This window comes from Rhinichthys klamathensis, unplaced genomic scaffold (genome assembly GCF_029890125.1).
Source record: "Rhinichthys klamathensis goyatoka isolate OS25496 unplaced genomic scaffold, OSU_Roscu_1.1 h1tg000336l_1, whole genome shotgun sequence".
Classification (NCBI taxonomy): domain Eukaryota; kingdom Metazoa; phylum Chordata; class Actinopteri; order Cypriniformes; family Leuciscidae; genus Rhinichthys; species Rhinichthys klamathensis.
The window spans coordinates 9,418-22,336 of NW_026606850.1; the positions used below are offsets into that span (position 1 = coordinate 9,418).

The following is a 12,919-nucleotide window of genomic DNA, read 5'->3' on the forward strand; positions in this document are numbered from 1 at the left end:
ACATACAAAACATTCGGAGAAGTACAAAAAGCAAAAAGAGTTGATCGGCCTCAGTTCCACAGAACAGTCCTCGTTATTCACTTCGATCAGTTTTTTTACACAGAGGAAGCGACTGATACAAAAGCACTCGTTTCTTTCCCAAACATCCGCTGCAGATGAACTGGACAAACCTCCAGCAGAGTTTATTTATAAGACCGAGAGATGTTTCATCAGAAATGCACATTTTTGTATGTGACGGAGGTGGTGTTTGTGTACGAGGCCAGGGTTTATCTGGAGTATGTGTAAATATTTAACGGGAGCCGGACCGCCGAGAGCTCGAGACTTCTGCGCTGATTTATGCGAGTGTTTGTTATCTGAGCTGAATAACAGTTGCTACGGATCTGACATCGATAAAGTCCAGATAAAATAGCATGTAGGGTCTATAAACATTTATAAAGTTCACTCTCTCTGTGTTCTTTAGTTTAATGGTGTTTTGGTTCCTGATCATTATTAGTCTCAGGTCGTTCATTAGTTCCTGCACCTGTTGTTGTGTGTCACCTTCATTACTCCACCTGTGTTCAAGCCCTCAGTTTGCTTTGGGTGTGTGTTAGTTTGCTCCTGCGATCTCCTATATGTTACTGTGTGGATTAATCAAGAAGAGATGCACAGCTATAAAAAAAATTGTCCGATACCGATAACCGATCATTTTTCATATTTGAAAGCCGATAACCGATATATTGGCCGATAAATCTAAATCCAAATTTTAACATCATTTTTGAGAGCCTTATTACAAAAACCAAAGTCTCACCATTAAAAGCCACGCCCCAAACACACAATTATAATGTTCGTATTATTATTTTATGTTGCCGATATGACAGACTTGCGCTGCACATGTTGCACATTACTGTATTTTTCCTTTTTTGAAGTGATTTCAATCATTTCAAGCAACTCAAAACCCTCCCTTTGGAGTGCACATCTGAAGTGTCTCAGCTGAAGAAAATAATCCATTATTTATCGTCTTTAATATAGCGGACACATTTTCTTACCGGGCCGATACCGATAACATTAAAAAGGAACATATATCGGCCGATACCTAAAAATGAACATATCGGCCGATACCGATAACATTAAAAAGGATCATATATCGGCCGATACCTAAAAATGAACATATCGGCCGATACCGATAACATTAAAAAGGAACATATATCGGCCGATACCTAAAAATGAACATATCGGCCGATACCGATAACATTAAAAAGGATCATATATCGGCCGATACCTAAAAATGAACATATCGGCCGATATCGATAACATTAAAAATGAACATATGTGGGCCGATACCGATATGATGGCCGACATATACCGCGCATCCCTAATAAAGAAGTCTTTGTTAGGATTCTCCTGCGTCGTGCGATTACAACGGCCACTATTCATGACACTGATTAAAATGGTTTACAGCTGTTTATATTCTACTCGTCCTCTTTTTCTTCCAGTATTTCGAATATAGAAACAAATCAAATATACATGTCCAATCTGCAGTAATCTTTGGTGTGATTAATATAATTCTGCATGAATTCTCTCCCTCACTTTGCAGAGTTTTTGATGGGTTCCCAGCCGACTTCAGCGTAGACTTTGTTCATCTGCCAGTACAGGACGCCCATGAGCTTAGACCACGCCCCCTGCACCGAGGCGGGACTGAAGCATTGTGGGAAAGCTTCCACCAGCACCTCCAGGATCACTCCGGCCAGAATCTGCAGGAAAAGTAAAACGATTTTTATCCAGCAAGAACACGTGATTAAATATGAATCAACTCAACTGTTTTCAACACTGATAATAATCATGAATATTTCTTGATCATCAGATCATCATATTAGAGTGATTTCTTAAGGATCATGTGACACTGAAGACTGGAGTAATGATGCTGAAAATTCAGATTTGATCACAGGAATAAATTACAGTTTAAGATATATTCACATAGAAAACAGCTATTTTAAATTGTAATAATATTTCACAATATTACAGTTTTACTGTATTTTTTACTAAATGAATGCAGCCTTGGAGAGCAGAAGAGACTTCTTTTAGAAACACTTTATTTCAATAGTCCACTTTAGACATTATACTGACTAAGTAACTTCACAACCACATGTCAACCAGGGGTCGGTTGCACCAGCTGTGTGTAAGTTGCAATTTAGCCTAGTTTTGATATAAATGGGCACCAAGTTATAACTTTCGCACAACTAAATATTCTTGCGTTGCACCATTACATTTATTTGAAGCGTAACTCTACGTATAAACTAAATATGTACTCCGATTAGGAGTAACGGTTGGAATACAATAGCAGACTGATTGAACTGCATCAATAAGCTCTTATTTTACGCAACAGACTTCAATCCTTTAGACATATATGACTTATATTTTCATTTTTGACCGAAAAATTTTACGTTTAAAAAAAAACATTTTTACTTCATCAGAATGGTACGAAACTTGGTAAATGTTCTCGCACTTGCTATGTCAAAAGAAAAAAAAATACCATGGACATGATTCATAAAGGTTAAATGGTCCTGTAAAAAATAGTCACACTTGTGCTCCTCGCGGTCAAAAATGAGCGCATTGGAAATGAATGAGACGAATTTCATCTAGTGGAAGCGTTCGGTACTGCGGCCAAACAACATCTGACTAAAAGCAACATTTTTGGAGATATCAACCTCAAATTTGGAACACAACTTGTTCAGATTTATAGCTTTGATTTTCTTGCAGTTTTAGAGTAAAACGTGATTTTGAAAATACATTTTTCATATAAAAATTGAAAATAGTATTTTGGTGCATTTTTCATAACAATACACGTTAAAATTCGGATACTTTTTTAAGTTTATTCGGATACTTTTTTACTTTTTTTTACTTTTTTACTTTTTTAAACTCGCTTTAAAAAAAAGTTTTAAACTTTTTGAAACAGATCAAACTTTAGTCTCTGCTCTAAAGCATTCGAGATTTACGACTGTGAATCGTAAATAAAAGTGAATAAATGGATTACAACGTAAATATATTTGAGTATAACAAAAATCCCCTAAAAATACAAATAATTAAATAAAAAACATTATCAAACTAAAATATAGTACATTCAATTCATTAACAAAAAAAAAAAGGTCATTTTTGACTGAAACGCGAAGAGCGCCAGAGAACATTATGTGAATAGATAACTATTTTAGTTTAGCTCCAACTCCCCTGCTTGGAAATTAAGTGTCAACTTGGATATTTGAGTTGCCTAAACTTACTTGCAAACACTTACTTTTTTAAGTTGAAACAACACTTTTTTTTACAGTGTGGATCAGATGTTTTTAATTAGGGTTGGAGCTAAACTCTGCAGGGCTGAGTTTGAGACCACTGTTATAATGAGAGTTAGTTGACATGTAGTTGCAAAGTTACTCATAGTCAGTAGAATGCCTAAAGTGGACTATCAAAATAAAGTATAAAAAATCTAAAAATCCAGAACTGATGCATCCTGTCGTTTGTTTCCTCATACTCACTTTGAAGTAGACGGGATCCACCTTGTGTCTGAGCGCGTGTGATTTGCCCATCTGGCTGAAGACGGTGTTGAGTTTGTCTGCGTCGCGCAGGTTTTCCACCAGCGAGTTGAGGGTGGTCATGACCCGCACGGCGTGCTTCTTCAGCTGGACGCTCTGCCGCATCTCCTCGGGATCCTGCATGTCCCGGAACTGACTGAAGTACTGCTTCGCCGACGGGAAGTTCCCGAAGAACCTGGAGAAAACACATTTAGGTATGTTTACAACAAACATTTCCTTTCATCTGGACCTGCCATAAGATTCAAAGAGGGCATATTAAGTCTTGATGTTGTTTTTGGACTCTAATAGAACAGGTTTTCATGCTTGAATATTTAAAAACACATCGTTTTCCTCATATTCTCCACTGTTGCGGCTCCTCTCTTCCCAGTCTGTCAGTAACGCTCTGTTTAGTTCCTGTCTCTATGAAGCCCCGCCTTCTGAAAAGCTCACTGTGCTCTGATTGGTCGGCCGGATCGGTGTGTTGTGATTGGTCAGTGTTTGGGAAATCTCCCGGCCCTAATTACCATAACCGCCAGTTATAACACACTACTAACTAACTCACCCAGGCTCCGCCCCTTTATTCTGCGTATGAATTATTTAAATGAGGAATATTGTGACGTTCGTTCTCGGAAGAAACTCACGACTAATGGAGGCGTTTCAGGGAGTTCAGGAACACTGACACTTAAATAGAGAAGAACTCCCGCTGGAGGGACTTTAATAATATGATTGTTTTTCATTTTTAGTTTTTAAGTGATCCTGAATTGATTTTACAGACATGTGTACGTGGGCCAAACACAGAAACATTTCGAATCTGGAACAGAAGATCCTCGTCATCATGTGATCAGAGTAAAGTTACAAATCTTCATTAATTATGATCGTTTATGCATTTGATTTACTATATTAATCTCTATGTCTAGCTTTGTGATGTCACAGTCACATTAGCAGCATCTTTGTTTATACTCGACCATTAAACGGTTAAAAGACAAAACCAAGTTTTGTTGGTTTAAAATGTTAGGTAAATTTATAAATTAAAGACCTAGTTCATTTTTCTAAATTTGTGTAAATTTAGCAGAAATTTTAAATAAATGAAAATAAAACATGTAGTAGGTCGTGGATGATTAAGTTTTTTTTCCCTATTTTAACAGGAAATACATCATAGAAGGGCTGTGCAACCGTTTCATAAGGTTACAGATAAAAAGTGAACAGAAGAGAGCTGCGCTGTGTGTGTGTGTGTGTGTGTGTGTGTGTGTGTGTGTGTGTGTGTGTGAGTGTGTGAGAAAGTGTGTTCGGACCCAGCTGGACAGATAACCGTTCCTTAGATAATATTTAACCAACATTGCTGAAATTCTCCTCCACTTTCAACAAATACTGCAATAAAACTCAGGGAATGGCTTTTTTTTAACTCGGCTTTGTAATGAATGAGTTCAGATGCAGTTAAAGGGATGTTTAGCACACTTAACCCTATAGTGTGTGTGACTACCGTATGACAGGTGTTGTGTTTGTGATTCTGGTATCTCTCGTCCAGCATAAGCAGCTCAAACACTCTATAATGTTTAATGTTTCTGGCTGTATGAATATGATTCTGTGTTTACTATCACCTAAACACGTCGATCTCTCTCTCCATCATCTCTCCATCCGTGTGTTTCTGCCTTGACTTGATATTTTAGTATTGTAGTATTATAGTATTTATTAATATTTCAAATTAGCTTATTTTGTCATGTGCAGCCGCTAGATACACAATAATAAGTCACACTTGTTTAATAAATTATTTAGGATGTCAACCTGTTTTGATATGCAAAACTTAAATCATATTAATAATTTAACCATAAAGTTTTGCATATCAATACATGCTGACATCCTAAATAATTTATTAAAACATTGTAAATAATAAACTGTTTTTGCAAAAAAAAGAAAAAAAGAAAATCTATAGTAACCAGATGTTTGACACTGCCGATGCCGAGTGTTATGGATGGTTGCCAGGGTGTTGCCATGCAGTCGCTAAAGTGTTCCTATTGGTTGTTAGCATGTTGTTATACGGTTGCTAGGCAGCTCTGGGTGTTTGCAAAGTGGTTGCTTACTAAAAAGAATATGTACGCATGAGCTAACAGTTCTGTGTCGATAAAGAGCAGCAAATAAAAGAGATATATGTATAATTCAGCTCCAAACATTTCTAAATATAAGGATCTGAAACATCACTAATATCCCCAGTGTTACTGTAGGTGACCTCTAGTCTTGAACGCACGCTATAAGTGTTTGTTCTGATGAAACACACTTCAGATGCTGCATGGTCACTTGAAGGTTTCGGATCATGTATTTTCATCTACAGGCCTCAAACATGACGGCTTATAAGAGGCTGATCGTAAATCCTGCAATCCTGAAGTTTAAGATGTCCTCAAGGAGCGAGTTTCAACACCACTGCTGAAGTGTGCGATGGCCCGCAGGAGTGTTTGTTATGATTGTGTGCGTAACGGTACGTCCCGTTCTTTTAAAACACACAAATTGCTGTGTCATCTTGCCTTCAATTTCCTTTTAAGTGATTTGATATGTCTTCACCTGCATTATCTGACACTCACAGCGTATCCCACATGTCTGAATTCCCTGTTACTAATGTAAGCGGTTGACGTATCTGACATCCGATCATCCTGAAGGTTTTTGGGCTGATTTATGTATCTGAGATATTAGTCCTAGCTAGTGACTGTTATATTACAGCAAAACAAGAGTGGACTGGTTTACCCTCTTAAAAACTTAAAAACATTTCAAAAAGAACAAAATGAATGCATAGGAGAGTCTTTCAAGTTGCTCAACAAAAGGGTGCATTGAGTTATGATTTCATGTTGGCTTCCAGATTTCAGACTCCTGCATCTAATTTGCTTGATCTGATACAATTTTTTTTTTAAATACAGGCTTTTTTGTGTGTTTTTACAGCCGTTCCCGTACCAGAGCGGCTTCTAATGTTGATCTTTCGAGTCCCACCGGCCTCTTCAACTGTATTTCACCTCAGAACTGAACCTTAAATCAAACCGCAACAGGACAGGAAGATCCGTCCCATTAATTAGACACGGAGTCGAGTAAATGCCGAGAGAAGAGACTCATCCTTGCATGTCCAAGTCAAACAGCAGATAAAGGGAGCCGGTGTCTTCTCTGTCCTCCTAATGTGGGTCATTACTCATGTTCGAGTACACCAGCTCTTAACCTCTGCCGTGTGTCAGCGGCTGGACGGCCAACAAAGGCACTTCAAATCCCCTGGAAATGTTGAAGCAATCATGGGGATGTTAAACGGAGCTCGAGTTATGAAGACACTCTTAGTCCATGTGCATGTGATAAGACACCTTTAAAGAGCCAGATCACCCAATCTGATCTTTACAAACCACACTGTGCTACACGGATCCCATAAACTTGGGTATAAGGCATGTCGACTGTACGATGATGACCGCTATTGAATCGTATGCTTCAATAAGTTATAGAAGAATAAAATGTCATCAGTATGCGCGAGTGGTAAACAAATAGAGCAAGATGAATCGCACTTTAATTGGCAATTGTGTTTTTATGTGCGCTGATAAAAAGTGGAGGAAGCGAAAGAGGAGAAAATGGATGTGCGAGTAAGTCAATGTTAGGGAAAAGAGGACAACTTGCCATGCCAATTTTGCAAATGGATCTTGAGGTAAGTAGTTTAAAATTTTAGCGCCATGTCGCGTTAATCAATACGCCATTTGATTTCATGTTGCATGTTTATTGGCTAGTCAGGCGACGTTGGAAACACAGCAAACACACTGTAGAGGATCATGCTAAATTACTGACGCTGTCTGAACATTATCACATCAGACTATCTTTGGTCGCAAGACCGTGACGTCGGCCGTCTTCGAACCTCCCTCACATGACCACAGAGATCATTGTCATTGGTCATCTTTCGTCTGGGACAGCCCACAATCGTACAGTGTGTACCAGGCAAGTTTATAAAAGCTACTTAAATGTCCTAATTGAACTGAGGCCTAATCCTGGCTTAATCTAAACCCTGTCTGTGAAATTAAGCCTTAATGTCATTATTTAAGTGTAGATTGAATCATATGGTTTAATTTGGCCTGATTTGTCAATATATCAAAATGAGTTTGGAACCAGTGTAATTTGAGTAGTATTTATATGCAGTTTTAATTTGTTATTTGTTTTTTACTGTTTCTAATAGCTTTAATTTATTTTAGTTTATTTTTCTCTTTTTGATTTTTGACTTGTCGTCGCGCTATCGGCACTCACTTTTGTTTCCGTTTTAGTACTTCAACTTTTTTAATTCTATAATTTCAAATTTCGCTTAAGTTTTTCACATTCATATTTTATCTTTTTTTTTAGTTGATTTTCAATCATGTTACTCAACAATAACAACACTGTTTGGGGTGACATTAAGTAGCCTAAGTAAAGGCCTGTAAATTATGACAATAACTATAATGTTGTAGTCTGTTAGACGTTAATATAGTTTTCATTAGTGTTAGTATGTCGGTGTGGATATAGTTATTGTCTGTTGGTGTGGACACTAATATAGTTATCATTGTTGGTGTGAATGAGTCTTAAATGATAAAAGTTTTATTTTAATAAGTGTTATTTTGGGGTGAATTAACCCTTTAAGTCACACAGTTTAAGTGTGTCTGCTTAAGCGAGGTGTTTTGCCGTTTGCTACTTCTTGGCTGCAATCTGGTGCTTTTTGTCACCGAGTATATTCACGGATATGAAAGGGTGTCTTATGAGCTTCAGCGTGCGCTTGGGTTTATATAAATGCTTGATAACATCTGATTTATTCTACTGACCTGCTAAATTAAAGCATCACAGAGCTTCTCATGTGAACGGTCTGAGACGTCCATTTAAAGCACGTTCCCTCTGAGAAATAAGTCTAATTTCACGAGCTGAAAGAGTTTAATTATAAATCTTTATTGCAGCCCTTCAGGTGTGATCTCAGAGAAGATGTGAGCCGTTATCTTTAGAGAGAGAGACGACTGCAGACATCCATCACGGTCTTCAAACGCGGTTATAGATGAGCTCAGGTCAGGAGTGAAGAAATGTGAGGCTTTCATGTGGAGAAACTTCACACTACATCAATGAATGATTCGCTCAAATTCCTGAAGAACGTTAGAAGAACCGCATGTTCTTAACAAGGAGGAACGAGGGATGTAATTTAGTACAAATATGATAAGTCATAAAATCATAATTTTATTAATCTGTTGGTTTTTTTGGGTGTGGTACTTGTACTTGTAGATCTAGTGATGTCATGCAAACTAAGGTTAATGGGTTTATGATATATTGATTGGCTTTAATCGATTGCACTTTCTTTTAATGTTCATGATTTATTTATTCCAGCTGTATTATAAATGATCTTGAACTCTTTCAATTACAATCTTTTATAGCCGTGCCAGTAGATCTAGAAGAGCGATAGAGCTGGGAGTGAAGTACATCGAATCAGTCTGTGATTTGCGTGACTTAATGTGACCGATGAACTGAATTAAAATGAAATAACAAACTGTCGTGACTCAATATCTTCAGATATCTGGCCTGAATTCTCTTTGATTTGCTCTTTTTTTGTTCTTTACACAAATGCATGTTAGTTTACTTCCGCGTTTGATCGTGTCTGAACATCTGTAACAGAAATACTGTCCAAGATTAATGTCCTGTGATTCCTGATTCAAGTATTTGTGATTTGCTGAGAAACTGTGGTATTATCAATATCAGATTCACCCCTAAATGGCACATAAAAACGAAATATAATGTCGTATTGAAATATGTTTTAGATGATATCAACATTGCTGTCCTGATTTAGGTGTGTGGGTGTGGGTGTGTGTGTGTGTGACATGTGGTGAAGTGTTTACAGAAGATCACGAGTCAGTGTGAAGGAAGCGAGAGAAAGTTTCTTCACTAAAGCTGTGATCTCTGAAACCATGAGGAGCAGCTGGAGATCCCATCAAGGTCAGTATGTTCATCGAATCCCAGCAGTCACACCTCAGCGCTACCCATAATCCCCCTGCATCCAATTTAACCTCTTCTCTTTCAATATACAACATAAGCAGCGCCAGTGGGATTCGTTTTCACTTTCATGTGATGCCGCCATAGAGCGCTGGTCCTCCTGGAGTCACCTGACGCTCAGTGTTTTAATCACCAACACTAGGATGGTTCACCACTCGCTTTTGAACCAGCAAACTTCAGATGACCAGCTCTCGACCTCTACAGCACATGTGGAAACGACTCGACTCTTCAAAAGCTAATAGGTTTGTGTGAGAGTTTATCATCATCAGCTCAGTATGAAAACAATAGAGATCGATGGAAATTGATCCGTGTGCTTATTTAACTCTTACTGTGGGAATACCATAGTACTCTGAAATATACCATGCTACTGTACTGAACGATTACCATTCAAAGAATACCTTGATATTACCATGGTAAAAAAAAAAAAAACATGGTGTTACCATGGTATATGCCAAAACAACCATGAAAACATGTTACATTTCCCAAAAAACCCCACTGTATTACCAAGCTGTATGTTCACAAAAATAAAACACCACGGTGCATATCAAAAACTATGGTTTAACTATGGTAAATGTCCAAACATCCATACATGTAAAAAAAAAAAAGTACTATCAAAAACTATGGTATAACTATGGTACATGTTAAAAAAAATCACTGTACCACTATTGTGCAATTATCAAACTATGGCATAACCATGATAAATGTTCACACAACCATAGTATTTACTGTGATACAAGTTAAAAATGGTACTGTACATTTGACCAATTACACAGAATACTAATTATAAATGACAAACATGGTAAATGTTCAAGAACACTGTAATGGTATGTTCAAAAAACGTTGGTACATGCTCAAAAAAAGGGCAAAACCTGGTATTTCTATGGTACATGTTTAAAAACATCACTGTTACCACTATTATGCATTTTGCAAACTATGGCATAACCATGGTAAATGTTCAAACAACTATAGTATTACCATAGTACCAAGTTGGAATTACCATGGTAGATTTCCAAAAACTACAGATTTACAAGTTATAAATGCCAAAACACAGTATTATCATGGCAAATGTTCAAATAAAATGCAAAAACAATGGCATAACTATGGTAAAAAAATAAAATACAAAAAAACAGTATTACCATGTTACATGTTAATTTTTTTTTACTGTACCACCATTGTGCATTTTGCAAACTATGGCATAACCATGGTAAATGTTCAAACAACTATAGTTTACCATAGTACAAGTTGGTACATTTACAAAAACTGAAGAATTACAAGTTATTAATACAAAAATGCAGTGGTGCAAATGTTCAAAAACATAGTTGTACCATGGTAAATGTGCAAATAAAATGATACTTCCATGGTCTATTTAAAACAAAAATGGCATAACTATGGTAAAATGTCCACAAAAAAACAAACACAGTATTACCGTGGTACAATTTTAAAACATGGAGGGTAAACATCCAAAAACTATATTATCACCATGGTACAAGTCCAAAACAATGTGGTATTACATGTCCAAAAGCCTTGGAATAACCTAAGTAGAAAACTATGGTGCATGTTCAACCAGTTTTTGTGAGTGATGGACGTATGAACAGGCGTACCTGATGAGCACAGCGACTCCAGCATTCTCTCGGTTCTCATAGACGGGTCTCCACGTGTCCTGGATCACACACACGTCTTCCTCCGTGAGAGTCTCGGGACTCAGTGTGAGCTCCACATCTCCGTCTCCCTCCATCCAGACGCTCGCTGAGAAACACTTGAGAGAGAGAGAGAGAGTGAGAGATGTGTTTTCTCCTCCTGCTGGGCTCTTTATTCTGCCTGTCTCTTCAAGAGTCTGATGAAGAGTTTCTGCTGAATGAAGGAGATCCTCCCACCCTCGACCCTTTATCTCTCTCTCTCTCTCTCTCTCTCTCTCTCTCTCTCTCTCTCTCTCTCTCTCTCTCTCTCTCTCTCTCTCTCTCTCTCTCTCTCTCTCTCTCTCTATCTCTCTCTCTCTCTCACTCACACACTAGTTTTTTTTCCTCTTAACTCACAATCACACCTTCCCCCTTCAGTTCACTTGATTTTTCTCACACTCCTGCATCCGTCGGGTGCCCGCCCACAGGAAAGACATTTGTTTCTCCTGGGCAGCGAGGAGATTAAATGAGGAGCAAACAGAGGCTTTAGCTTCTCAGATGTTTCGATCCCCTGTAGAGTTTCAGACGAGATCTCGACTCAAATAACAAAGCCTGCATTCACATTGTTCTGTGGTTTTGTCTGGTTGAATGTAGTAGAAAAACATCGAAAAAGCCTTTTTAAACAAGATACTGGGAGTCAAAATAAATCTTAAAGTTTCACCCAAAGTTAACATTTCTCCCAAACATGTAGGCTATTTACTTCATTCCGAACCTGTAGGATTCTCGTTCTTCTGTGTAACACAGAAATCTGAGTTTTTTTTAGGGTTTATTTCCAATAAAAGTCAATGGAGTTCAGTTTTCTTTGGACCTCGATGTTCTTCCAATCATAATGTGTGTTGCACAGAAGAAAGAACGTCTTACATTTCCAGGTATGGATGGATGAAGTGTTTCTTCATGGCGTTTATTTCGTCTCTGAGGGCTTTGTAAGAGTCCACTGCTTTTGAACAGTGCTGTATGTATTGAGTAAAGATCTGTGCAAGTGAATTGAATTTAGTTGAAAAGGTGCAGAAAGAACATTTCTCATCATCACATGATCTGAGCTGCCCCACATTCATTCATCCCTCTCTCACTGACTGGACGGCAACTGAGGACTCATTTCGGTTCGTGCTTAGGAGAAATATCTGAGACGAAACACAATGGAGAACTCAGGTAATTCCTTCGTTGTAATCTTGAACAAACACGAGCACTTTGAGAGCAAACGTACCTTACTTCAACACAACTGCGTGTCACAGCTCAGAAGAACAGCTGCTCGTCCACTAGACTGTTTTATTACTCAGCTGTTGCTCTTTTATCAACTTAACAGCGTTTTCTGTAATGATTTATTAGAGTACAAACATTGTCTCAGATGTTTCTCCTTAAAGTGCCATCAGGAGGAATAAAAACAGGCTTAAATGAGTCGATAGCTGTCATCCAGCAGGAGTATAGAGCTGTAAAATGAGATCGGAAATGTTTGAGTTCATATGTACTTTAGCATGATGAAGCTGTTTCTTTAGTGTTTATGAGCTTTTAACTGTAGACTGGTGGGTTAGAGGTGGATGTGTGTGTGTATGTGCTTGTGTGTGTGTGTATGTGTACGTGCATGTGTGTGTACGACGTGCATGTGTGTGTGTGTGTGTCACAGCGGGTCAGACAGACTCTTCAAACTTTCACTCTGATGTAATCACAGTACAGAGAGAGAGGTGCAACTGAGTTCAACAGGACAGA

The 12,919-nt window shown here is 38.0% G+C and overlaps 1 protein-coding gene across 1 annotated transcript; it reads right to left on the bottom strand.

Moving 5' to 3' along the window:
• Positions 1 to 1,300: 1,300 nt before the first annotated feature.
• Positions 1,301 to 11,454, bottom strand: cygb1 (cytoglobin 1). The gene is made up of 3 exons (XM_056272402.1): positions 11,141 to 11,454; positions 3,504 to 3,735; positions 1,301 to 1,730 (listed from the first exon to the last, which is right to left on the bottom strand). Exons 1-3 carry the CDS (start codon positions 11,272 to 11,274, stop codon positions 1,563 to 1,565), a joined length of 534 nt encoding a protein of 177 aa, XP_056128377.1. The 5' UTR covers positions 11,275 to 11,454; the 3' UTR covers positions 1,301 to 1,562.
• Positions 11,455 to 12,919: the final 1,465 nt, after the last annotated feature.

Excerpts from the sequence above, each read along its gene's own strand:
- cygb1 (XM_056272402.1), bottom strand. The coding sequence starts at position 11,274 with ATGGAGGGAGACGGAGATGTGGAGCTCACACTGAGTCCCGAGACTCTC. Across the intron at positions 3,736-11,140 it reads GGAGTCGCTGTGCTCATCAG|GTTCTTCGGGAACTTCCCGT; the intron begins GTACGCCTGTTC and ends TGTTTTCTCCAG. Across the intron at positions 1,731-3,503 it reads TGGATCCCGTCTACTTCAAA|ATTCTGGCCGGAGTGATCCT; the intron begins GTGAGTATGAGG and ends CTTTTCCTGCAG.